The sequence below is a fragment of the Rhinolophus sinicus genome, chromosome 5, assembly GCF_057876585.1.
Source record: "Rhinolophus sinicus isolate RSI-liver-muscle chromosome 5, RSI-T2T, whole genome shotgun sequence".
NCBI classification, from domain to species: domain Eukaryota; kingdom Metazoa; phylum Chordata; class Mammalia; order Chiroptera; family Rhinolophidae; genus Rhinolophus; species Rhinolophus sinicus.
This window is the reverse complement of record NC_142505.1, coordinates 83510886-83536635: the sequence shown is the minus strand read 5'-3', so window position 1 is coordinate 83536635 and position 25750 is coordinate 83510886. Positions and strand designations below refer to the sequence as shown.

The 25750-nt window shown below is 39.1% G+C and overlaps 1 protein-coding gene across 1 annotated transcript in view; it reads right to left on the bottom strand.

The window, feature by feature from the left end:
- The window catches only part of NDFIP1 (Nedd4 family interacting protein 1), a 44961-nt gene extending 20841 nt beyond the window's left edge, over window positions 1-24120 (bottom strand). Inside the window, exons 1-2 of the mRNA XM_019739096.3 lie at window positions 23624-24120; window positions 905-992 (exon numbers count right to left, since the gene is read on the bottom strand). Of these exons, the coding sequence (XP_019594655.1) occupies window positions 905-992; window positions 23624-23686 (151 nt within the window). The 5' untranslated portion in view covers window positions 23687-24120. The remainder of the gene's footprint in view (window positions 1-904; window positions 993-23623) is intronic.
- Between the last annotated feature and the right edge of the window lie 1630 nt (window positions 24121-25750).

Sequence of the window (25750 nt, the reverse complement as noted above, 5' to 3'; positions counted from 1 at the left end):
ATTGTATTATATTATATCCAATATTATGTATTATATTATATATTATATTAGACTCATTATTATATTACATTACATTATATATTATATTATATTATATTATATTATATTATATTATATTATATTATATTATATTATATTATACCTGGTATTATATTATATTATACCCAACATCATATCATATCATATCATATCATATCATATCATATCATATCATACCTGGTCTTATATTATATTAAAATAAGACCAGGTCTTATATTAATTTTTGCTCCAAAAGACGCATTAGAACTGATTGCCCGGCTAGGTCTTATTTTTGGGGAAACACGGTACACATGAAAATTAAAAGGATAATCTGGCATAAGATGGGTAGACTTAAGGTTAATTAAGGGGTTTAAATATGAGGAACACTTAAACTATCAGGGATGGAATGAAAGAGCTGGGGGACTTCTAATCTTTTTTAATTAAGAATTTACTATCATAAAAGAAATCTAACATAAAAGACTAAAAAAAATTTTTTTCAAACAAAGAATAGAAAAAAAGAAATCTAACATACTACATATTCCAGGTTATAGGTACTAAAGTCACAAAGAGCAAAACAGCTAATGAGGAAACTACAAAAAGAACAAAAATTAGGTGATCACCTAGTTCCTGGATGTCTACTTCCTTTATATAACATTAAGACTTTTTTATGGAACTAAAAAAGTCACACCGAAATGGGATTTTACCTGTTTTTCAGAACAGTAACATGAGTTGTTTTTTCACCTCAGACTACAAACTAAAAATAATGTCAAAGACAACTTAAGGAAAGCTGAAGCTAAGGCAGACACCAATAAACACATACCAGACAAAAGCCTAGGGCTAAGAGCATTTCCAGAGTTCAGCAGTCACCTCGGCTGCCGCCACCTACCTGCACTCTCTGCAGAGATGCTGCTATAAGGTGGAGGAGCGTCACCTGCAGCCTGCTCCGGCTCCCCGGGCTCTTCCTCATTCTGCAACTAAATAAAAAATTCACATTTTAATGCAAGTATAAAGCCAGTAAGACAGAAGAGAACCAGAAAACTAGAATAACCTTTCTGGAAAGCTATTTGGCAATGTGTTTCAAGCCTTTAAAATGTGCAAATCCTTTACAAAGTATTCTACTTCCAGGCACTTATCCTAAGGAAATAAACAAAAAGGCAAAACGGTAGATATAAATGCTACTGCAGCAAAAATTAGTAACAACCTAAACTCCAATCACAGGAAACATTAAATAAAATACAGTTCATCTCACAAGACTAAGCAGCCACAAAAATGAAAATGAAGAAAACTTGATGACACAAACAGATATATATCTATGCTGCACTGTAACATGAAAAAAGCTAAATTTACCAAACAGTATACATTATATAATTTGGTTTTGATAGACAGATATATCATGGAAAGAAGGTCCAAAATGATAGACACCTACAGTTTTACTGTTTATCTCCAGGTGATGCAATCATAAAGGATTTTTTCTTGTTATTTATACGTATGTTCTAATTTTTTGTAATGAACATTTATCTTTTGTATAATTTTTAAGTTAGAAAAATAATCTAATAATAATCTGTTATGGCAAAGATAAATTACAGGAAACTAAGCTTTACCATTATATTCAGTTTGTGCATAGAAATTAGATCTTAATTCAGACATTTAAGAAAACATAAAATTTTTCCTGATTCTACTTATAACCTATCAACACATCTCTCTTCCTTATCTCGGCAACTTTCTCATTGGTCAAATCTACAGCTCCTGTTACTTTAAATAACTCATACTAAAAGTGTGTCTTCCTGCCATCACCAGTCTGGATAGTCTACCCAACTCATTCATCTTCATAGAACAACGGCATTTGATTTAATTTTTCCAAGGTGACAACAGATTACAGCTCATTTAAATGATGAATCGGCTAAGAATGGGAGTCCGTCTGTAAAGTAATAACAGAGTATTTATCAGTGTATCTGACAGGGGTCTGGGTCCCCCCTGTGTACAATCATGATATATATATAGAGTCAACTAAGCCACTTGTAAAAAACACACACTCTAAACCAACTGCTACGAAGAACTCTCTTGAATTGAACGAAAAAAACAGAGAGCCTGACCTGTCATAACGTGAAGTACAACTCCCTAATTCATTCCATTTTAACCAGCCACCTCAGTCTCCAATCCCTATGCTATTCAAAATTGGAAGCCAGCAAAACTTTTCTGATTAATACTACAAAACATTCTGTTTAAGATAAATTCCTGTGCCATATTTTCATCACGATCTACCATCTGGTCACAGTTTTTTAAACTCTTGTAATCTAATGTTAAACTTAAAGGACTCCCAAAATAATTGTTTTGTAACCTAAGATGAATTTCCCTTTTAAAGGAAGGCTATGGGCAAGATAGCTATAGTAAAGCCAGTGTTCCTGGGACACCGAATCAGTCAGTAGAGTTCCTGGGGCCATGGTTCACCTGGAATACTATTATCATTATCTGAAGCTCTAGGCAGGGTTTTCTCAGCCTACTCCCACCTCACCATTCTTGTGCCCTGGGAACATCGCAAAAAGAAGAGTCTAGGGCAAAAACAGAGGCAAATACAGACTTTTCAAGGATGTTGCCTTAATATACTGCAGCTAGTAATGTTCTTTAAACATAGGAATACTCTTTACACCTGTTTTTATATTTCCTGAGCTTGGTGAAATACTCATATTGCCTCTGCATAATTTAGGTTTTAGAAAGGAAGTGTGACAATTCTAAGAAATATAGAGGTCCAAAGAACAAAGAGGTCATATATGCCAGTATCTACAAGATAGGTTGCCTGTTTCCTAGCAACCTGGAAATAAGCAATTTGATCATCCCACATCAGGGTAACAGATAACAGAGCAAAGAAATTCCAACCATCTCAGAAACCCCCATTTTCTCTTTGGTGAGCAAAAAAGAAACATTTCTGGGTGACGTTTTTCGCTCCATTAAAATTCACCATTTCAGCATCATGTACTAATATTATTTCCAACTGAAAACAAAAACAACAAAAAATACCCACTCTGACTACGGAAACTACACATACTGAGAAGACCCCAGGACCTCACTGTACAGGCTTCCCAGTGCTGGCTTGTTTTTTAGTGTTTCCCCCAAAATAAGACCTAGCCAGACAATCAGCTCTAACGCATCCATCTTTAGGAGCAAACATTAATATACAACCCAGTTTTATTTTACTATAATATAAAACCAAGTCTTATCTAAAATAATATAAGACTTGGTCTTACATTAATTTTTCCTCCACAAGACACATTAGAGCTGACTGTCCAGCTAGGTCTTATTTTCAGGGAAACAGGGTGTGATGCTGGTGATAAGTTTACGCTCCATCAAGAAAGGTATTTAAAATAAAACATTACAATGTGGGAGGAAAAGAGGCAATCACCTTCAAAGAAGTATTTAGTGACCACCATCTGCGTGAGTAACTGGCTACACAACCGAATCCCTAAGTATACACCTTTTTACACTTTGGGGGCATCTACAGCCATCAGTTAGGCTCTGCCAGCCAAACAAGTCAGGCACACGACGAAGCGGAGACACGTGCACTGGACCTGGAGTGGGGCTTATCTGTAAGGCTAATAAAATGGTTACTTGGTTCCACAATGTATTTTTAAGGTCCCCCTTTCCCGTCCCTGAGAACCCTTCCTGTGCAGTCCTCCCTGTCACATCCCTAGGGCTGCGGGATCTTCAGGCTCTGTCCTGAGGCTCCCTCAGAAGATAAGCACCACTGTCACCTTGGGGCTGGCATTAGAAAGCGACTCAGTCTCTTCTAGGTGTCACGTGGATCAGTGGAAGCCTGAGCGCAGCCTACCTGTCACAGCGTCCTGGTTGTAGGGGAGACCTGGTTATAGGGGAGACGGTGAGCGGCAGGTCTGGAAAGTGGTGGGACCTTCTGCTCCCTCCCTGCACTGTGTGCTGTTGGGCGGTGGGGGGGGGGGGTGAGGGGGGAATCATTTGATTGTGTAACTGACAGATAATAAATACCTGTTGGGGGCTGGATTCTTTCCTGCCACGTAATTTTTTTTTCAACAATGTTTATCCATTTTACTTATCTCTAAATATGTAAAAATTGTATTTTTTCCAAAAAGAATTATGCAGTTACCTATGCATGCCACATAAAGTCCTGAGTTAAGTACAAAACTACCTGTATCCCCATTGCTGAGATAGGAATAATCCAACCATCTGACAATTCAGGTGGCCTTCTCTTTAGCACACCCCAGAAGGTGCCTCGCTCCCACTTTCCTGACGCTCCTCTCTGTACTGCAAGCGGACTCTGTCATGGCTCCCCAGAAAAACCCTAAAACTCGTCCATGTTCCCACTTTAGATACATCACGATCTTCTGGGGTGCCTCTTGGCCTTGATCACTCTCGATATATATTTTTTAATATTTACCTGCACACAGGCGCTAATAATGTATTGTAGATTTAGCCTGTGAAATACAGCACATCTAAAATAAAGGGTGTTTTCCTTACTACAATCCTCTGTACCCTATCTGTACGGCTGCTATTAGAAATAAATATGGTGTTTTAGCTAAATAACAGTTTAAAGAAACTCCCATTAGAAATTATTCATGGCTCTAGTTCTACTAGAAGCAAACGTGAATTTAACAAGTTTAAAGACATTTATACGCTATGGGTTTAAATTTTGAGTTCCCACCCCAGCTGGAAGACTTCATCACTACGCTCCCCTAAGTAATTCTAAAGATACCTTTCATTTAGAAATGAGCTGTTTTTAAGCAATTGCAGAGCCAGGGCTAGGATTAGGCCTAAGTAAGGAAAAACATTTACAACTGTACCGAAGGCAGTACCTTAAGGCACTTAAAAGTCATTCTTGGATTCTATTTACTAAGAATGGGACAACAACAAACATTACTAAACAACAAAAACAAACCCCTCCCACAAATTCTTATACACAAGAAGAGGTTTCAAAACATACTGCGTAATTCACACAAAAACAAGTATGTGGAAAACAATGTTGACCTATCCAATGATTCCATGAAGTTACAAGTATGTGTATACCACTCATTATTTTCTTCTTGGTTGAGCCCAATTTTAACAGCAAGAAAATGCTTTTAAGTTCTAAATCCCGTTTTTAAATTGTTAATAATAAGTCTCAAAATCCTGAATCAATACCTAAACTCTAGCTGCTTTAAATGTTATTTACCACTTTTAATTTTAGAGTTAATTTCTAAAACTTTTACCTTAAAATGCAATTCTTAAACCTCTCATTACCAACCCACTACTTCTGCATACTCTTTAAATCCTACCAAATGAGACAGTATACTTATCAGAAAGTAAACAAGCACACTTCTTTAGGTAAACAACTGAGTATGCTATTTTACTCTGTTGTTCAGAAGAAACAGCCCACGTTGGTGAGGCTGTAATTTCTCTATTATATATAGATGGTAGACTTTTAATTGTACATTGACTGTAAATTGTGTTATTCTAACATCACCAAAATTCTTTACATCAAGAACAGTTCTCTATTATGTTGTTATTAGGGGATGAAATTTAAAATAAGCTAAGTAATTCTGACAAAGCGATACTGAACAATAGAAAGACAATCTAATTTTTTAAAGGGCAAAAAATGCAACAGAAGATATACAAATGGCCAGTATACACAAGATGTTCAACATCATTAGTCATCAGAGAAATGCCAATCAAAACCATGAGATACCACTTCACATCCATTGGTATGGCCATAAAAAATTAAAAAGGGAAATAACAAGAGCTGTTGAGTATGTAGAGAAATTGGAACCCTTGTACATCACTGGTGGAAATGGAAAGTGGTGCAGCCACTGTAGGAAAGCTTGGGAATTCCTCCAAAAAAAGTTAAACATAGAGTTACAAAAAGATCCTGCACTTCCATTCCTTATATCCAAAAAAACTGAAAACATACTTGCACAGAAAAACATGTACATGAATGTTCATAACAGCATTATTTATAATAGCGAAAATGTTCAACGAATGAATGGATAAACAAAATACGGTATAATAACTCATCTTATCCAAATAGAATGAAGTACTGACACATGCCATCACACAGATGAAACTTGAAATCATTTTGCTAAGCAAAAGAAGCCAGTCACAAAGGACCACATATTGCATGATTCCGTTTACATAAAATAGCCAAAAAAGGCATCCAATGGAGACAGAAAGTAGGTTAGTGGTTGCCAGATGCTGAGGAAGGGAAGAAGGGGGAGTGACTGACTGCTATATCACACGCAAATATACTGTGATTCAAGCTTCCCATTCCCTCCACTGCCTTTTCTTCTGCCACAGCCCATAACCACCTTCCTCCTGGACAGTCAGAAATTTGAATATTTCACTCAATGAAATTTTACCAGGCATTACTACTACAACAAGCCAGAAACACACCAATTTTTTACTTTTTCCCCTTAATGTTCCTGAAAGAACACTTGCATTTTTTTCATTAATTTACTAGACAGACTGATTGTTACTTTAAGCCATAATACGATTTAGGCTGTTAATTTTGGATGTTAAAAATGTAATTTGATAAGATTTGTTAAATGATGCATTATATGTAATTGTTAGGATCAACATATGTCAACAAGGACAAATAATTTTTTCGTTAAATCTATTGACAGAAGCACTATTCCTATACACCATTATACTGAAATACCAGAGGAAGTAGTTTCTTAGGTGCATGTGACAATGACCAACCAGGCAAACCTCATTTGCTAGTGAGTGGTTATCCTGGGAGAGGGGCAACTAGAAGGGCACCCGAAGGGAGCTTTGAGTGCTGGTAATGCTGGTTCTTGGTCTGGGTACTAGTTAAATGTGTTTTCAGCTTGTGAAAATTTACTGAGCTGTACATGTATAATCTGTGTATGTTTCTGTATGTAAATCATACTTCATTAACAATTCTGGAAGGGGAGAAAAAGAGCCTGTCAGAGGATTTGTGCTGTAGACTGTGGGCCATCTGCAGACGGGGACCTTTGCATGATTTATTGCTGCATGATTCACCCAGCACGTCACAGCGAGTGGCACATCACGGATCCCTCATCAGCACATGTTGACTGAAGCAGGCGCGGATGTGGAACTCTAACAGAATCCTACCCGAAGAAATGGTAGCCACCTCAATGCCATCTTAATGTACCAGGTCACATGAAGGCACAGGCAGATGACTACCACATCTGTGGAAGGGACAGTGATGATGGCTCCGTGAGTAATCAGAGCCTTAGCACAAGGAGCACAGAAAACATGGGGAGAACCGAGGAGAAACAGGGCTTTATCAAGCAATGAAGGCAAAAGCATCTTACTGACTGCTCTAAAAGCAAGGTCTGAGAAACAAAAAACTTTCACAAAAAGATTGCTATGACCTGAGTTGTAGATTTACAGGTGCTTCATTTATTTTCATGCTTTGTAAGGTCCTTTTGTGTGTATCCAGTATTTCATAATAAAAATGAAAAGACTATGGTTCTATAATTCCCAATTTTAAAAAGAAATGGTAACAAAAGCACAAGAAACCTAAAAAAGATGCCATCCAACCTTTCTCTCTTTCGAAATAAAAAATGTTTAACATTTCATATTTAACCGGTAACAGTACAACACTTAGCACAGAGTACTGGATACAAATAGGTGTTTTAGTAAATGTTTGTGGTACATATGAAGGAAAATTGGTATTTTGATTACACTGTAATACCTAGAATATTTTTCTTCTCCTAAGAACAATAAAAAAAAAAGGAATATTCTACACTAGAAAGACAGTGAAGTCAAATGTACAGACAGACAGTGACAGACATGCCTCCAACCCAGGCACGTGTGCTGGTGGCAGCCTGCTTGGCCAGCCCAGAAGCTACCAGAATTCGCGCTCCGGCTGTGAAGTTCCAAAACTATGCTCGATGATCTGATGAGCACTACGACGACCGAAGTAGAATATACGAGGGCTGAGAATATGGCAAGGAAAAGGCACTCTACTGAAGAGGGCCTGCCTTAATTTAGGCCTAGTCATGAGGTTCCCTTCTCCTGCAAGAACAATGAGAGCCGAGAGGGAAATGCATTAAGCATTTCCTATCTTTCCCTCCACCCCTTCATCACAGAATGTTCCATTATGCAGGTGTTTAACTGCTAGATTAATTTAACACCACTCGAAGAACAGGACAGGCCGTGACCTGTGTGGGGTCTGAGGACACAGCAAGGAATGTGACTGCTGTTTCTGACCTCAGTAAGTCTGCAGTTTAGCAAAAAAAGTTGTAATCAAAAGAAGTAATGACAATTATAATGTTCCAGTTAAAGATTAAACACACACATTTGCCTTTTATCATTTCCAAAACCCTCTTAAATGTAAATATTAGTCAAGTTTTGTTAATTTTAAGGCAAAAAACAAAAACAAAAAAAACACTAACTACAAAGACAAGTACCGAGAGAAGAAGCAGAAATAAAATCCTGAAAGCTAGAAACTGGGTGACAGGCGGCAACTAATACAGCAGACCCAAGAAAAAGGAATCTTAAACCAGAAAACAGAAAAGCAACCTGTCTCACACTATACCCCCAAAATGCTCAAGAACTGATGGCACCAGGTACTGGCAGGAGTGAAAATGAGATTTAAAAGCAGAAAGATCTCCCCCCCCACAAAAAAAAAAAAAGCAGAAAGAAAGGTTGGAGACACAGTTACACACAGCTCCCAAACTCTCCATTAGAAGACTAGAGGTTTATTCTCTGGAGAGAATAAAGCAAAGAGTTCTGGACTGGAGACATACGAGTTTAGGAGAAAGGGCAGCATATCAGACAAAAGTGCTTGAGATGAGAGATTTATGTACTAGATGTTGAGATCTCCCAGACTTCTTCCCCCCATCAGCTCCCAGGATACCAGCAACCAGGCCTTTTCTCTGGGGAAACTGACCAGCCAGAGAGAAAAGTTCTAAAGACACTGTTATTCAAAGAAACAGTCTAGTCAGGTCACACTATGTATGATGCAGGCTTCAGGGAAAAGCATTCTGAGCAGTTTCCAAACTGCATTACAGACCAGGCACACACTCTTAACCACGCAGCAAAGATCACCATACACCAAAAGAAAGCTTGTAACATAAAAGGTCATAGAAGACCAAAGCAAAGAGAGCAAATGCAACACAGAGGAAACAACCATGCAGGAAGATGAAAACTTAAAAAAGAAAGAAAATACTTTCAATACTCTCAGAGAAACAGGAGAAAAAATCAGAACCATAAAAAAAGGACAGGTAGTTTTTTTCTTTTTTAAAATAAGACGGGGAACAACTACAGAAGAGTTTCTGAAAATTATAAGTGGCAACAGAAATTAAAATTTTATCAGGGGCGGCACGGTGGCTCAGGCAGTTGGCACTCCATGCTCCTAACGCCAAAGGCTGCTGGTTTGATTCCCACATGGGCCAGTGGGCTCTCAACCAACCACAAGGCTGCCGGTTCAACTCTTCGGTTCAACTCTTCGAGTCCTGCAAGGGATGGTGGGCTCTGCCCCCTGCAACTAACAACCACAACTGGACCTGGAGCTGAACGGCACCCTCCACAACTACTATGGAAAGGACAACTTGACTTGGAAAAAATCCTGAAAGTACACACTGTTCCCCAATAAAGTCCTGTTTCCCTTCCCCAATAAAACCTTTAAAAAAAAAATTTATCAGTAGATAGAGAAAATCTCATAGAAAATAGAGAGAAAGACATGGAAAATATAAGAGATTAAAAATATTTAAAGAATCAGTACATGAAGTCCAAGATCCAATGAGAGAAAGGAAAAAAATATCAAAGCAAAAAGAAAAAAATCAAATATATACTTTTAAAAAATTTCCCAGAACCAACAGACACGAGCTTTCAGACCAACTGAGTACCTGGCACAATGGATGAAAACAAATCCACAGAAAGATACAACATAGTGAAATTTAAGAACACTGGGGAGAAAAGGAGGCTCCTAAAAGCTGAGAGAGAGTGAGCGAGACACCCCACATCTAAGAATCAGACATCATAATTGGCTTTAGGCTTCCTAACAGCAACAGTGGAACCTAGAAGGCAATGGAGCAAATGCCTTCAGAATTCTAAAGGAAAATATTTCCAATGAAGAAGTCTAACTAACTATGAAGATTTTTTTTTAAAGATTCTTAGATGTCCAAAGTCTTAAAAAAAAAAAAGTTAACCTCCCATGCATTCTTCCACAGAAAGATACTGGAAGTGTGTTCCATGAAAATGAGGATGTAAACCAAGGGAGAAAGATGTGACAAAGGAAAGGCACTTCAATTAAAATGACTGGGAATGCAAATCCCTAGGATGACAACTAAATAGCAAGCCTTGAGAGCAGTATCTAGGAGTCAAAAGGCCAAGAAAGATCTCCACCCCCATTAAATGAAGTCAAGGAAATACCTGATGTGTTTGAACATATCAAAACTATTAAGATTATTGTGTGAGAGTCTGACGATGAATTATTGATCGCTATTGGCAAATTTATGACAGGTATACAGAAAATTAACCAAATAAAAAATTAATTTTAGGGGAAAAAAAGTACTGTTCAAGCAAATTAAAGTAACCACAATACACTACACATCTCAGCTGTGAACAGTGTTTATTACTTTCAATTATTGTGAATGCTGAATATTGATTTAACCATACTATGGATATAACTGTATTAGAAAAATGGAGAAACAGGACGTGTGAGTACTGCAGTTGTGGGAGGGTGGTAAAAGAGAGCTAAAATCCTTACATCTCATACTGGTATGTCAATTTTTAAAATGCTAAAAACTGAGAAATTAAGCAGCAGCACACTATAAATGTCATTTAGCTACAGGAATAATAGCAAAATAGCAAAAGAAACAATTAAAAATGCTAAGGAGGGCCGGCCCGGTGGCTCAGGCGGTTGGTTGGAGCTCTGTGTTCCTAACTCCGAAGGCTGCTGGTTCGATTCCCACATGGGCCAGTGGGTTCTCAACCACAAGGTTGTCAGTTCAATTCCTCGAGTCCCGCAAGGGATGGTGGGCTCCGCCCCCTGCAACTAAGATTGAATGCGGCTCCTTGAGCTGAGCTGCCGCTGAGCTCCCGGATGGCTCAGTTGGTTGGAGCGCGTCCTCTCAACCACAAAGTTGCCGGTTGGACTCCCACAAGGGATGGTGGGCTGTGCCCCCTGCAACTAGAAAGCGGCGGCTGGACCTGGAGCTGGGCTGCGCCCTCCATGGCTGAGACTGAAAGGACAACAACCTGAAGCTGAGCGGCACCCTCCACAACTAAGACTGAAAGGACAACAACTTGACTTGGAAAAAGGTCCTGGAAGTACACACTGTTCCCCAATAAAGTCCTGTACCCCTTCCCCCCCCAAAAAATGTAATTACAAAACATGTCACAAAAGGGGAATCTCATGCGCAGGGGAGGTACTCACACTCACCTTAGGACAGATCACTTAAACTAAGATGAGGGACTAGAAGGAAGGGGGACTTCCAGGAAGAGGAAATAGAGGGGAGGCCTCCAGACCAGACAGCATGATGCATTCTAGGAACTGGAACGAGGTGCCCATGGGAAACAAACACATCACAGGAGTTTACCCTCCCCCCAAGTCTCCGCCTCCCTTATGTACATCTTACCCATTCTTCAAGGCCAGGCTCGTTTCATCTTCTCAGAAGCTTCCCAGAAGTGTCAGGAAACAGGTGATCTCTTCCATCTCAAAATGATGCCTTTTATCTATTATCCCATTCTCTAAATTATCTACTATCTCATTCTCTGAATTAATATTTTATCAGTATCATAATACATTCTCATTGATTAGAGTCACTCAATGGGTATTTAAGGAATAGTTACTACATGTATAAAATTGTGCAAGGTGCTATCAAGTAACAGAAGGGGGAAAAAAAGGGGAGGAAAGGAGGGAAAAAGAACAAACAAAGCAGCAGCAGTCCACAGGTGCTTAGACAACTTTCAACCAGCAGAACTGAGGCGCATCTTCGTGCATTCCATATGGTATTTAAACACGCAAGGAGGCACTTCATATATGCCACTCATTAATTTAACTACCAATGGCTCATAACATAAAAAAATTCTGATGAATGATTTTGATGAATTGACCTTTTTTTTTAAGATTTTATTGGGGGAGGGGAACAGGACTTTATTGGGGAACAGTGTGTACTTCCAGGACTTTTTTCCAAGTCAAGTTGTTGTCCTTTCAATCTTAGTTGTGGAGGGCGCAGCTCTGCTCCAGGTCCAGTTCCCGTTTCTAGTTGCAGGGGGCCCAGCCCACCATCCCTTGTGGGACTCGAACCAGCAACCTTATAGTTGAGAGGATGCGCTCCAACCAACAGAGCCATTCCGGAGCTCAGTGGCAGCTCAGCTCAAGGTGCTGTGTTCAATCTTAGTTGCAGGGGGCGCTGCCCACCGTCCCTTGAGGGACTCGAGGAGATGAACTGGCGACCTTGTGGCTGAGAGCCCACTGGCCCATGTGGGAATCAAAACCGGCAGCCTTCGGAGTTAGGAGCATGGAGCTCTAACCACCTGAGCCCCCGGGCCAGCCAATAGCTTGACATTTTTAAAACAAAGAGACAAATTTTGAAAAAAACAAACCCAAAAAACTGCATTCTATACATATTCTAAGACAAGCATAAAAGTAACATTTTTATAATAATGAAGACAGCACAGAGGGATTTTTTAAAAATACTTTTTTCTTCTTGGTTACAAAATGTATAAATTCACAAGAAGAGGGGGTGGCGTGGTTAGAGCAGGAGCTCTCAACAAGGTTGCTGGTTCAATTCCCCCATGGGATGGTGGGCTGCGCCCCCCCTGCAACTAAAGATTAAAAAATGGCGACTGGACTTGGATCTGAGCTGCGCCCTCCACAATTAGATTGAAGGAAAATGACTTGGAGCTGATGGGCCCTGGAAAAACACACTGTTCCCCAATAAAAATTAAAAAAAAAAATTCACAAGAAAACTTGATAAAAATATACAGAAGAAAATAAAACCACCATAATCCCATCTTTCAGATATCCTTCCAGCCTTTGGGGGAAATACAAATAATCTTATACCCTTTCCACTCAGTACATGGTGGAATTTTCCTTCATCATTAAATATCCTTTTGTAATATCACTGTATTTGAAAATCAGTCTATATTTTTTAAAGGGAAAAAAAGTTTATTTCTCAGAAATAATTACAGCATTAAGTGGGACAGCAAAATAATAATTTAAGCAACCTGTTAAGAGAAATACAAAATCAATGAATTCATCTCATTAATTGTTGAAATCCTTTTAAAAACAATTACAGAGTCTCACTTAAAATATTTTCATTGAAATGTGAAGTTTTAAACTTATAATGGCATTTGGATTACATTAAACTGATCTATGGAGAAAATGAAAGATACGTTAACCTTCCAAACAATAGTAGATGCTAATATAAGCCAATGATTAGTTTTCACGCCTAACAATTAATTTATTTTCTCCCTCTCTACTCAGCTAGTCATTTTGGCCAGGGCTGAATTGTGGTAAGATGGCCAGAAAGCTCACAAGACCACATAACTGGGATCACCTCAATTTGATAAATCAGTCACCTAAAATGAAACTGGACCACCTGTGGCCTACCCTCACATGCATGGCTGAGTAGAATGGATTGCAAGCACACTTTAAAATACTGTACCTGAAAACGCAACTCGGTGACACAAGGACAAAAGTGTTGAAAATAATCTTCTATCAACTTTCAATTATGTGTAAGATCTCCAAGGCTGCAGATAATTCTCAAATCATACTTCTTATGCTGTTTCTATAGTAACATGAGCAAACCTTCTAAACTTCTGAAAATGCAACTACTAAAAGCAATAAATAAGAATACTAGAAATCAAAGAGCCAGCTTCTTTAAAAAAAAGCTTAACTTTCAAAATCAGTATTTTCTTGTTTTTTAAAGATTGTTTTATTGTGAACCTAAAGTTGACCTAAAAATAGTTTATTTAAAAAATTAAAAAATGATTAATTTTTCTGATTTCTAAAAGCATTATCAATTTTCTGCTATGATATACACAATGTTGTTTGAAGCTTACCAAAAGGTTAAGACTTACAAACAGAATGTTTTTACGACTTACTGCAAAATTACAAAACAGTATTCTGTACATCAGTGACTCATTCTTTTAAAGTATACTATTAGGGAGATATTTTCGGTTTGTTTCAACCATGCGTAATTTTTTTTCTTTTGGCATAAACTCACCCATCTGTAATTATTGACATCACTTTTAAAAATAATTATTCATCATGAAAGAAATTTGCTAAATCATCACTAGAATACTGTCTCGTTGGAGCAAAGCCACCAACTTCTATACACACATACGCACACACGCTCACACAAAATCAATTATAAAGCTGCAAGGAGTCAAAATTGTCTAGTCCAACTACTTCATATTACAAAAGAAGAAAACGAAGGCTAAAAGGAGGTTCCAGTTCTTGCCCAAAGTCACACTACTACTTAACTTCATGACAGAAGCCGACTGTTACTGATTAAATGCTTTAATAAAGTCCTTTTATGTTCTCCTGAATCAGTCTCTACTTAGACAAGGTCCAAGGCAAACCCTTCCAGATACTGAAGTCTACATTACAAGCTTCAAAAGCTGCTTATTAACACAAACTTATATGAAAAGTTTGGATGCTGTAACATAAAACTCTTAGAAGTTTCAAAATACAAGAACACTATATTCCTGAGTCCCTAGTCTACAAAATGTAATGCAGACAAAATAAATTAAAAATAATTGAATAACAAAGTAAATAGCATAAGCACTGACTTCTATAAAGAAAGGATTGTGGTGGTTAAAGGGACTTCGATTTTACCTGTAGTTTACAATTTTTAAAGAATTGTATTCGTTGTTAATCAAATCTTAATGTTTAAGGTGAATGTGGGCAATACATGTACTTGTTCTAGCAATTTTCCGTAAGTTCAAAATTATTTCCAAACAAAACATTTAAAAAAATTTTTTAAAGCAAAACATATTAATAGAAAAATTGGAAAATAAAAAGGAAGAACTCACTCCTACCATTTTCCTTAAAAAGTATAGTTTAAAATGCCAAAAAAAAAAAAAAAGGACTACATTTGTAAAAACCTATAGAACTTTACAGCACAGAGTAAACTGTAATTTTTGCAAAATTAAATAAAAAAAACATTTAGGTGGCTGCTGGTTCTCAGGATGGTAGGCAGAATGTGACAAAACAATCTAACTGTATTATAAATGTATGAAACCACCCCACTGAAGAGGGTAGGGAAAAAAGGTGCTGACCTAGGTAACTTTGGAAATGAGTGAGTCAGTATGACTAAAAGCAAAAAAAACTGTACATATAGCCTGTCTTCCAGTTAACCAAACTGATTCCCACAGGGGTGTGGATTAACAATTCTGATACCGCCACACATTTATATTAGAACTGAAGAATTAAGTAAATGGATAGCAGGTGTTGGGAGCCAGTTTTCTCACTGTTGGAGTGGGAGTTTACAGATAAGAGAGGGGAGGAAGCTAGAGTGATCCATGTAGCAATAGACTAGAGTTGTTAGTTTAATATACATACAGATAGTTACATATAGATGTTTACAGATACATATACACACATATATTTCTTTACTCTGTCAGCTTAGGAGGCCTAGAAGCAATGAATGACGCTCTAGTAGCAATGAGCACATCTTGGTTTCTACTGTCCTTCTCTAATAAAAGGAACCAGGGCTCCTTGGAGAAATGGCTGATTCTAGGATGGTACAGAAATATTCATGATGAGCGTAGTACCAAAAAGTAAGAAAGTGCTTTAAAAAAAACAACACCCACAATGATGGAGCTATGTCAAAGGGACACAGGTGCCAAATGAGAGTTCCCAATGGCCAAAACTGGAACAATTTGAGCAACAAAATAAAGTAGCATTGGATTGTAACCCAAATAAAATAAATGAATCCATACTGATATCACTGAATAAATAAATTCATGGAGAAAAGACAAATGTCTCATGCAGGAAAACCCCACATTAATTTACATAGATTCTCTGCCCTCATTGAGGTGTAGAGCATACTCTCCAATCCTTAAGTGAGCATTGCGCATAGTGACCTCCTCCTTCCAAAGTGCGCAATATGCAAAGAGGAGTGGGGAGGGGAGTAACTTTACAGCAGAGAAACCTGACAAACACTACTTCAACCAGATGATCAAGGTCAACATGGACAGTGACAGGTCATGCTGAGAGTGTGCGTTCTTTTTTTTCAAATGTGTTTTTCCAGGACCCATCAGCTCCAAGTCAAGCAGTTGTTTCAATCTAGTTGTGGAGGGTGCAGTTCACAGTAGCCCACGTGATGATGGAACCTGCAACCTTGTTAAGAGCACCGTGCTACGGCCACCCCAGTAGTATGCATTCTTGATATAATGTGATGGGAATGGCACTCTACCTTTACAGTCCTCCTCCCCAAGATACACAACCTCAGTCTAATCAGGAGAAAAGCATCAAACAAATCCCAGTTGAGGGACATTCTATAAATATCTGACCCTTACTCCTGAAAACTGTGAAGATCATCAATAACGAAAATTTGACAAACTATCACACCCGAGAGGAACCTAAAAAGACACAATGACCAAATGTAAAATAGTAACCTGTATGGGATCCTGGACAGAAAAAGGAGGTTAGATAAGAACTGAAAATCTGAATAAAGTTTGGACTTTAGTTAATAATAATGTATCAATACTGGTTCATTAATTATCAACAAATGTACCACAGGAATGTAAGATGGTAATAGGGGAAACTGGGTGTGCAATATATAGAAACTGTAAAATCTTCTCAATGTTTTTGAAAATCTACAAACATTACAAAAAGTCAAGTTATTTTAAAAAATAAAAATTAAAAAAAATATTTTTTTAAGAAAAAGAAAAATAAGCAAAAAGCCTGAAGAACGCACACCAAACTTGAGTTAAAGGAAATCGAGTTTTCCTTTCCAAAGTTACTGTTTGACTCTAATATATTTAGAATGTATCTGTGTAATAATGTATAACAAGAAATGTTTAATTATAAATGCCACATTTAAGTACTGTAGGACAAAAATTAAACATTAAACAGAACCCACTCCCTAAACCCTTGTATTTCTATTCATAAACTATCCTATCTCCAGAGAGACCTACAAATCACATTCAAGCCTGTGATTAACTACTAACTGATATCATTGCAGTATACAAATTTTTTTAAAAAAAATCTGTCAAAGATTATACTAAATTGCTGGGGCGGGGGGAGGTACATAAATATACCTATGAAACGAACAACTTTAATCAGTAAGGAAATATTCCACCAGGAACGTTTAAATTCTATCAGTATTTAGAATTTTTAATATAAATTGCATTTTTCAGAAAAAAATTAGCCAGCCTAATTGTAACAGCAGGATGTGCTGCTAAATAATGTCTGATAACATTCGCTTGGTGAAGGCAACAATACAGACTGTACTTCTATCTAGACAGCCACTAGAAGCAATTATAACTGGGGTTCGTAAATAAAAAAATTACAATTGGAAAATGTAAATTTGACACATAATATTTACCAATTGCCTCCCATACTGGCAAAAATGACTTGAGAGTAAAAGATAAGACCATCAAGCTGATTTACAGCATTAATCTCTAATTAAAGTGTTAAAAGCTGCTTTATCTAAATGGCCATCATCACTATCACTATAAGAATATGATTCCACTAAACAGTTGTACTTCTTCAAAGATAACAGAAGAATAAATCATTAAGAAACCAAAGTATTTTAAAGCCCTAAGAACAAATAAATCAGATGATGTCACCAGAATCTCTTCAAGCCTTCCTCTTTTTATTAATAAAAATACAAAAATCACTCTCAAGGTAGGATTTACTTCATAATACAATTTAATATAATGTGCTATAATTGGTGTCTAGAACAAAGTAATTTGAAGTTATGTGCAAACTAATGGGTGGCTTCAGTTTAGATGATGCCAGGATTTCCTAGGGTATCTCAACTAACTGCACCTTGATTTCTACTCAAAACAGGGAGTTCTGCCCTATTTCCAGAGCAAAGACAGAATGATTAAAACAATTAAATCTCCCCTAATAAGTAGTCGCCAGTAGGACCAGACAAGAAAATAAGAATGGATCAAAAGCAGTCCATCACTGCTACAAAAACACAAAGTATACATAGCTTACCAAGTGTGAAATACAAACGGTAGTTGCAGATCTGCAGCTCCTGACATTCACAAACGCTGTTTCCCTATTCGTAATAGATTATAAAAGTGCTCTCGTGATATATTTCTCATGTGACAATATCTGCCTAAGACATCATACTACTATTTTTAGAGTTATACACAGAAATACTTATGGATGAAATGTTATTTCTAGGACTTACTTCAAAATGGTAGAGTATAAATGAAACGAGATTAGCCATTTGTTGATAATTGTTAAAGCTGAGTGATGGATGCATAAGGTTTGTTATACTATATTTTGTATATATTTAAAATTTTCATAGTAAAAGTTGAAAATGCAAATAAATATTAAAAAATTACTACAACAAAAAGCAAACAACCCAATTCAAAAATGGGACAAGGAGTTGAATACATATTTCCCCAAAGATACATAAATGGCCAATAAGTGCATTAAAAAGACGCTCAATATCACTGACCATTAGGGAAATGCAAACCAAAAACATGATGATACTACTTCACACCCATTAAGATGGCTTTATCAAAAAGCAAACAGAAAATAACAAGTGTTCACGACTATGTAAAAAAATGGGAGCCCTGCCCCCTGCAACTAAGATTGAACACGGCACCTCGAGCTGAGCTGCCGCTGAGCTCCCGGATGGCTCAGTTGCTTGGAGCGCATCCTCTCAACCACAAGGTTGCCGGTTAGACTCCCACAAAGGATGGTGGGCTGCGCCCCCTGCAACTAGCAACAGCAACTGGACCTGGAGCTGAGTGGCGCCCTCCACAACTAAGATTGAAAGGATAACAACTTGACTTGGAAAAAAGTCCTGGAAGTACACACTGTTCCCCAATAAAGTCCTGTTCCCCTTAAAAAAAAAAAAAATTGGAGCCCTTAGGCATTGCTGGTGGGAATGTAAAATGGTGCACTGCTGTGGAAAACAGTATGGCAGGGTCTCAAAAAATTAAAAATAGCATTACCATATAAACCAGCAACTCCACTTCTGAGTAGATAGCCCAAAGAATTTAAAGACTCAAGAGGTACTTGTATGCCCATGTTCACAGCAGCACTATTCACAATGGTCAAAAGATGAAACCACCAGGCCGGCCCAGTGGCTCAGGCAGTTAGAGCTCCAAGCTCCTAACTCCAAAGGCTGCCGGTTTGATTCCCACATGGGCCAGTGGGCTCTCAACCACAAGGTTGCCAGTTCAACTCCTCCAGTCCTGCAAGGGATGGTGGGCTCCGCCCCCTGCAACTAAGATTGAACGCGGCTCCTTGAGCTGAGCTGCCTCTGAGCTCCCGGATGGCTCAGTTGGTTGGAGCGTGTCCTCTCAACCACAAGGTTGCCAGTTCAACTCCCGCAAGGGATGGTGGGCTGCGCCCCCTGCAACTAGCAATGGCAACTGGACCTGGAGCTGAGCTGCGCCCTCCACAACTAAGATTGAAAAGACAACAACCTGACTTGGAAAAAAAAAAAAGGCCCGGAAGTACACACTGTTCCCCAATGAAGTCCTGTTCCCCTTCCCCAATAAAATCTTTTAAAAAAAAAAAAAAAGATGAAACCACCGCAAGTGTTGTCTATCAACAGATAAATGGATAAACAAAATGTGGTGTGTGTGAGTGTGTGTGGACAAGCACGCACAAAATGGAATATTATTCAGCCTTAAAACGCAAGTAAATTCTGACACATGCTACAATATGGATCAACCTTGAGGACATTATACTAAATGAAATAACCAGTGACAAAAGAACAAATACTATATGATTTCATACATATGAGGTACTTAATCAAATTCATAGACAGAAAATGTAATGGGGTCTGTCAGGGGTGGGAGGAGGGGGAAGTGGGGAGTTACTACTTAACGCGCTGCAGTTGAGGAAGATGAAAAAGTTCTGGAAATGGATGGTGGTGATGGCTGCCCAGCAATGTGAATATTTAATGCCACTGAACTGACTGTACACTTAAAAATGGTTAAAATGGCAAATTATATAGGCATGTATATATATTTACCACAATTTAAAATTTTTTTAAGAAATAATTCTACCCACCTTCTCAATACTTTTATAAGTTTTCTTTGATCATTGGTCATATAAGCCACAAATACAGCAAAATAACCTTAAAATCTTGAAATAACATTGTAAGAGGCATTCCATGATATAACTACAATGACTTGAAACTACAAAAATTAAACCACACGGGCAATATTCAGCCCTTGCTCCAGGATCCTGACTTTATCTGAACATGAATATGGTTTTGGCCTACCAGAGATGAAATTCTTTCCCTTCCTCCACAACCTAAGAGAATTTATCCAAAAAGGTATCATTCCCAAAGTGCTCCACAATATCATCAAACCCCAAGAGAAACTATGAGTGACGCTCTCAAGTGGGCAACTTCTTTTGCAGGCAATGAGTCAAGTCTAAAACTAAACAATCTGCAGTCAACTTTTAAGCCTATATGGCCGCGTCATAATTGCCCACTTATACTGGATTCAAATCCAAATATCTCAAAACACTTCAGGAAGTATTTGGCAACATTAATGATACAGGCAACCTATTCCAGCGAGGCAAAGTGGACTCTGAATGAGTGAACAAGAATAAATGTCCTCAGTGAGAGTACCACATAACATGTTTCTCAACACTGGGCCTACCTAGACCTTTCTCAAACAGTGCTTCCAAATGTTTGGATACACTATCTCAGTTTCAAAATGCAAAAGGGGAAAAAAATAATAAAGCTGCAAGAAAGCCATAAGCCCAGCCTTTCTGTGTAGTCTGTCACAATGCTCAGTTCAAGTTGTGCACATACTGCATTACCAATAAAAAGACCTTAAGGACAAAACTGTGTTTGCCTTTATGAATGAATAATACAGTTTTCATTACATTTACTTCAACAGAAGACCAGCTCCATTTGATTAACCAGATCAAATAGAAGTCAGAACGCCCTTTTGTGACAACCAGAGTATCGTCCTCCTTATCAAGTTGCTTGGATAATTCACCAACATTCTATAATTCAAAAGCCTTTTAAATATGCATATTCTCTGACTCAGCATTTCCACATCTGGAAATTTATACTAAGGAAAGAGATGAAGATGTGTGTAAAAGTAACTTCCGTGAATGAAAAAAAATTACAAACATCCTTAGTGACCAAAATGGGCAAGTAGATAAATTATGATTCAGCCATGCAATTACATGCAATGCAGACATAAAAATGTGAACCCATCTTATTATATAGCTATATTGTGTGTCTTGCTACATACATGAGCGTGAATACACATGCAAATTTGTGAATGCACATGTCTGCGAACATGAGATACATGGGCACAGAGGCACATAGTGCAAGTATAATCAGGCCCATGAAATTGATTGTGTGCAAAGATGTGTCTGTATATGTATGTCTGGGGGCATAAATATCTGCCAATGCATATGCCTATATTTGGACTGTGAGCCTGTGTTTTAAGTAGATGTGTATTTATCCTTGTAATCACTACTTAGAAGCTGCGACCTTGAGCAAGTTACTGAGCCTCTCGGAGTCTTGACTTTGTCTTCTATACAATAATACCAAACCCTGCCTCCTAGGGCTTTTGTGAGGATTAAATGAAATAATGGATATAAAGCACTTAGTACCGTCATTGGTGCACAGTAAATGCTCAATCAATATTAGCTTTCCTTATCTGTCACTTGTATACGGACCTATACCTGTGAATATTTACACAGCTATAAGTCCACACAGATACACATCAAAATATTAACTTTGATTATTTTTGGGTTATAGGATTTTGTTGTTGGGGTTTTTTTTTGCGGGGGGGCTTTCATATTTTCCAATTTTTCTAGGAAAATTATTTTTTTCCACTTGTTTTGAAGCCTATTTTTTCAAAATAATGATTTTAAAATAAAGATGACCTGTCCTTGACATACCTCAATTCTGCATATTTAAAGCTATTAAATACTATACCAAGGAATGCATGATTTTGATACTCCACCAAATTTTTTTGTATTCTAGCAGTATGTGAGCATTACCTAATAGCTCAAGAAGATGGCAGTACAAAGAAGCTACAGCTTTTGACTTGTTTGCCTTATCCAAGGCAGGATGAAAGAAATGAATTAAATCACACTATGGGGTACAGGTGATTTTAAAACACCCTGGTGGCAGTTAAGTGACAACTGTCATTCATATTTTATTAAAGCAGGGAGGAACACAGAGCCTTGCCCAAGGTCATACAAAAAAGCATATGCCAGATCCCAGGCTGTGAGAGATCTAAAGACTAGACTGCATTGCCACAATTTGGGCATGTTTATGAAACCAAGAAGCTAAATTCTTAACCAGTCATTTCAAGAGTCCGGCTGGAGGAGGGAGGAAATTACAACACACAGAGCTGGTAACAGCAACAAAACAGTAACTGGCTGCACCACGGTTAATTCAGACATGTTAATCGTATTGTTTTTTCCTTATTTGTAAAATATAAAACTGTAGATCATTATGATTGAACAGTTCATTTTACAGAAGCACGACTGACAATTTATGCAAATTATACCGAAAGCATTTGAAACACGACAAAACGCAAGCAATTAATTGCGGTCCCAATCAACGTCATTTACTACTTGGCTCGAGTCCCACAATTACGATGTGCTAGATTAAATACCTCTAAAACCCCTGCAGAAGATCTCTGAATTTCCGAGGGAAACCCGGCTACAAACAGTGGCGAGTGAAACAAGCAGCTCTTTTCCCTAGGGCCTCAATTTATAAATCACACCCTAGATAATAATCCAATCATCCCCTATACATTTCCTCCCCAGCTATGCTATTAAATCTCTTTGAACGTCATTTCCAAGCTATTAAAACACACGCCAAGGAACACGCCCTGCAGCCTTCAACGTAGCTCGACATTTTGGGCCATCAGCAATTAAACATCCCCTTTTCCAAATTTACTGCAAAATGCGGGCTTGTCTCACGTCTCATTTTTGACTTTTGTCTGAAAACGAAGGCGAGGGGGATGGGTTTCGACACACAGACGAAGCTCTGAAACCCTGAGTAATCGCATCTCGCTGCGGGGAGCTGTCGGCGGCAGCAGCAGCGATTTTAATCTTTTCTCTCCATCTAGTTTCCTTTTCCATTTCATGCTTGCCCCCCCCCTTTTTTTTCTTTCCAAAGACATCAAACCAAAGGTGGAAAAAGGAAAACCGAATGTCCCCAGGTCGACGCCTCCTGAGGGTCGCGGGTTCTGACTCGGGGACCCACCCGTCGTGGGAAATGCTGGAAACGCGGCCGGGCAGAGGTTTTTCCACCACCCGAGGTCGCGGAGAGACCTGCCCAGCCCGCGGCGGCCTCGAATCCGAGCCCCGGGCCTGACCGGCCCGTCCAGGCCCAGCGCGGCCTGCCAAGCCGCGGCGCCCCATTAGCCACAGGCCGGGCCCACAAGGACCGAAGTGGCCGGCAGGTAGGGCAGGGCCAGGGTCTGGGGTCCGAGGCCCCGGCCCGGGGCGGGACCCGGCGTTGCTCACCTGCTGATACCCGCTGCCGCAGGCCGGCTCGACCGCAGCCAGCGCCGCCAACGCCAACGCCATGGCGCAGCCGGCCGCAGGGAACAGGCAGGACGACGCGGCGAGCGAGCTGGAGGGGCGCGGGCGCCGCGGCACAGGAGCGCTGGGAGCCCGAGGGAGACGCGCCTCGGGTGGGTCTCGATGGCCGCCGCCGCCGCTTCCAGGCAAGCCGCTCTCCTCGGGCTGTAAGCGCAGCCGCGGCCAAGGCTCAGACACGGCCCCTGGGGAGGAGGCGGGGACGACGACGACGACTACGGCGACGCTGCGCCGCTGCCCCGCCCCCGACTCGCACCGCCCGACCGGGCCCGGCCTCGCCCCGAGCTGCAGCCGGGGTGGGGTCTGCCCCGCCTCCCGCGCCTCCCAGGCTGAAGCGTAGGATTCGCGTCCACTGAAAACGAATTACTCACAGGCCACCACCGAGAAGGCGACATTGGTGATCAGCCCTTCGCGCCTCAAGCACTGAGTTTTCCCTACGTGGTCTAGCTAACCCTCATCACACACCCCTGACTCTGTCCACAGCCTTATTTCAGAGGTTGTTGATCCTGGTATCTGGCTGCAGAAGGCCAGTTCTTACCTCTCCCTTCTTAGTCAGCCATCCTCCTCCATCAGAGGTCAGTCAGCAACGGGGCAGAGGCCAAATCCCATCCAGTGAATGTGGAAAGTATATGAAATTCAGATTTCAGTGTCCATAAATTAAGTTTTATTGGAACACAACTGCTCCCATTTGTTCAGCATGACTTGCAAACAAACCCTAAATTACTTGCTATCTGGCCCTTTACAGAAAAAGTTTGCTGACCCTAAATCCTCGAAAATGTCTTAGCTCTCAAAGCCTATTTAGGGTGGGTGATAATAGCATCCTCATTTTTATGCAGTCCTTTAGTGTTTTAACAGCCTCATCTGTGGCTATAGACAACGATCTTTTCTGAACCAAAGCTCTCTGAAGAGCTGACATGAAAGGCAAACTTCAGAGTTATCCAAGAGCTTTCCAGGTTGGAAGAACTGAAAGGAGGCAGATGTAACTGCTATGTAGGAGATAATTATTACTGTTTCACAGATGAGGAAATTATGCCTGAAGAGACTAAGTATTTGACCCAAGAGCACAGGGCTAGTAAGTGGTAAAGCTAGAATGGAAACCCATTAAGCCAGTTTTTTAAACCATTATCATGCAATTAAATTATAAACTTTATAGACAAAAGTATTTGTCTTTTAAATATTTTGATATCTCCCACAGCATCTTGCACAGTATAGTTTATCTAGCAGGCATTTGAGGTGTCTTGTTTCTTTGTTACATCCAGCCATCTGGGATTGCTTCTACCCACAGGTCCAACACAGAAGAAAACTTGATCTTTGAGGCTTGTTGCAATTATTCTTGATTGCCTTTCCAAGTTGGTAGTCTAGGGTTGGCATTAATATGATTATTGGTTTAGCTTCTAATTTTCTAGTTTAGTTAACTACGAATTCTAAAGGACAGCTGTGTTTGTAATCTACCCTGAGGTTTCTGTATATAAGAGCCAATTGTAATCAACATAAATTATAGATATGTATCTTCCTTGCTTTGAGTTCTCTACCAGTATCCTACATTTTGTCCCTATTTCCAAGCCCTAGCTTCACGCATTTATAGCCTGGGAGAGTGAACAAATCCAGCAACATGCCAATCTGAGAGTTTCAAAGTGGTACGCTCCTTACTCTGTCCCTCAGTTGTTGTTTTTAACCCAGAAAAAAACAAAAAACTTTAAAATAAAAGTAAAAAAGTGATAAGGTACAGTGAATCATCCCAAACATAATGTGGTCTTATATAAAGAAAAAAAAAGTCTAATTTGAAAAAAATTTAAATCTTATCAATAAAGAGTAGAAATTCAGAATTTTTTGCCCATATTTTCTAAACTTACATGTAAGAAGGAATAAAAAAGATGTCACATATGGCTGTTGGAACCACAGCTACCATCTTTATGCATGTCTGCAGCACTGTGACTTTTGTGGAAAAGAATTTGCTATCCTTCCCATCTACTTCTTTCCAAAATTACTTTCTCCCTCAACAGCTATACTTTCCCTGCATGTGGTCATAAATATTTATCACAATATAAATAC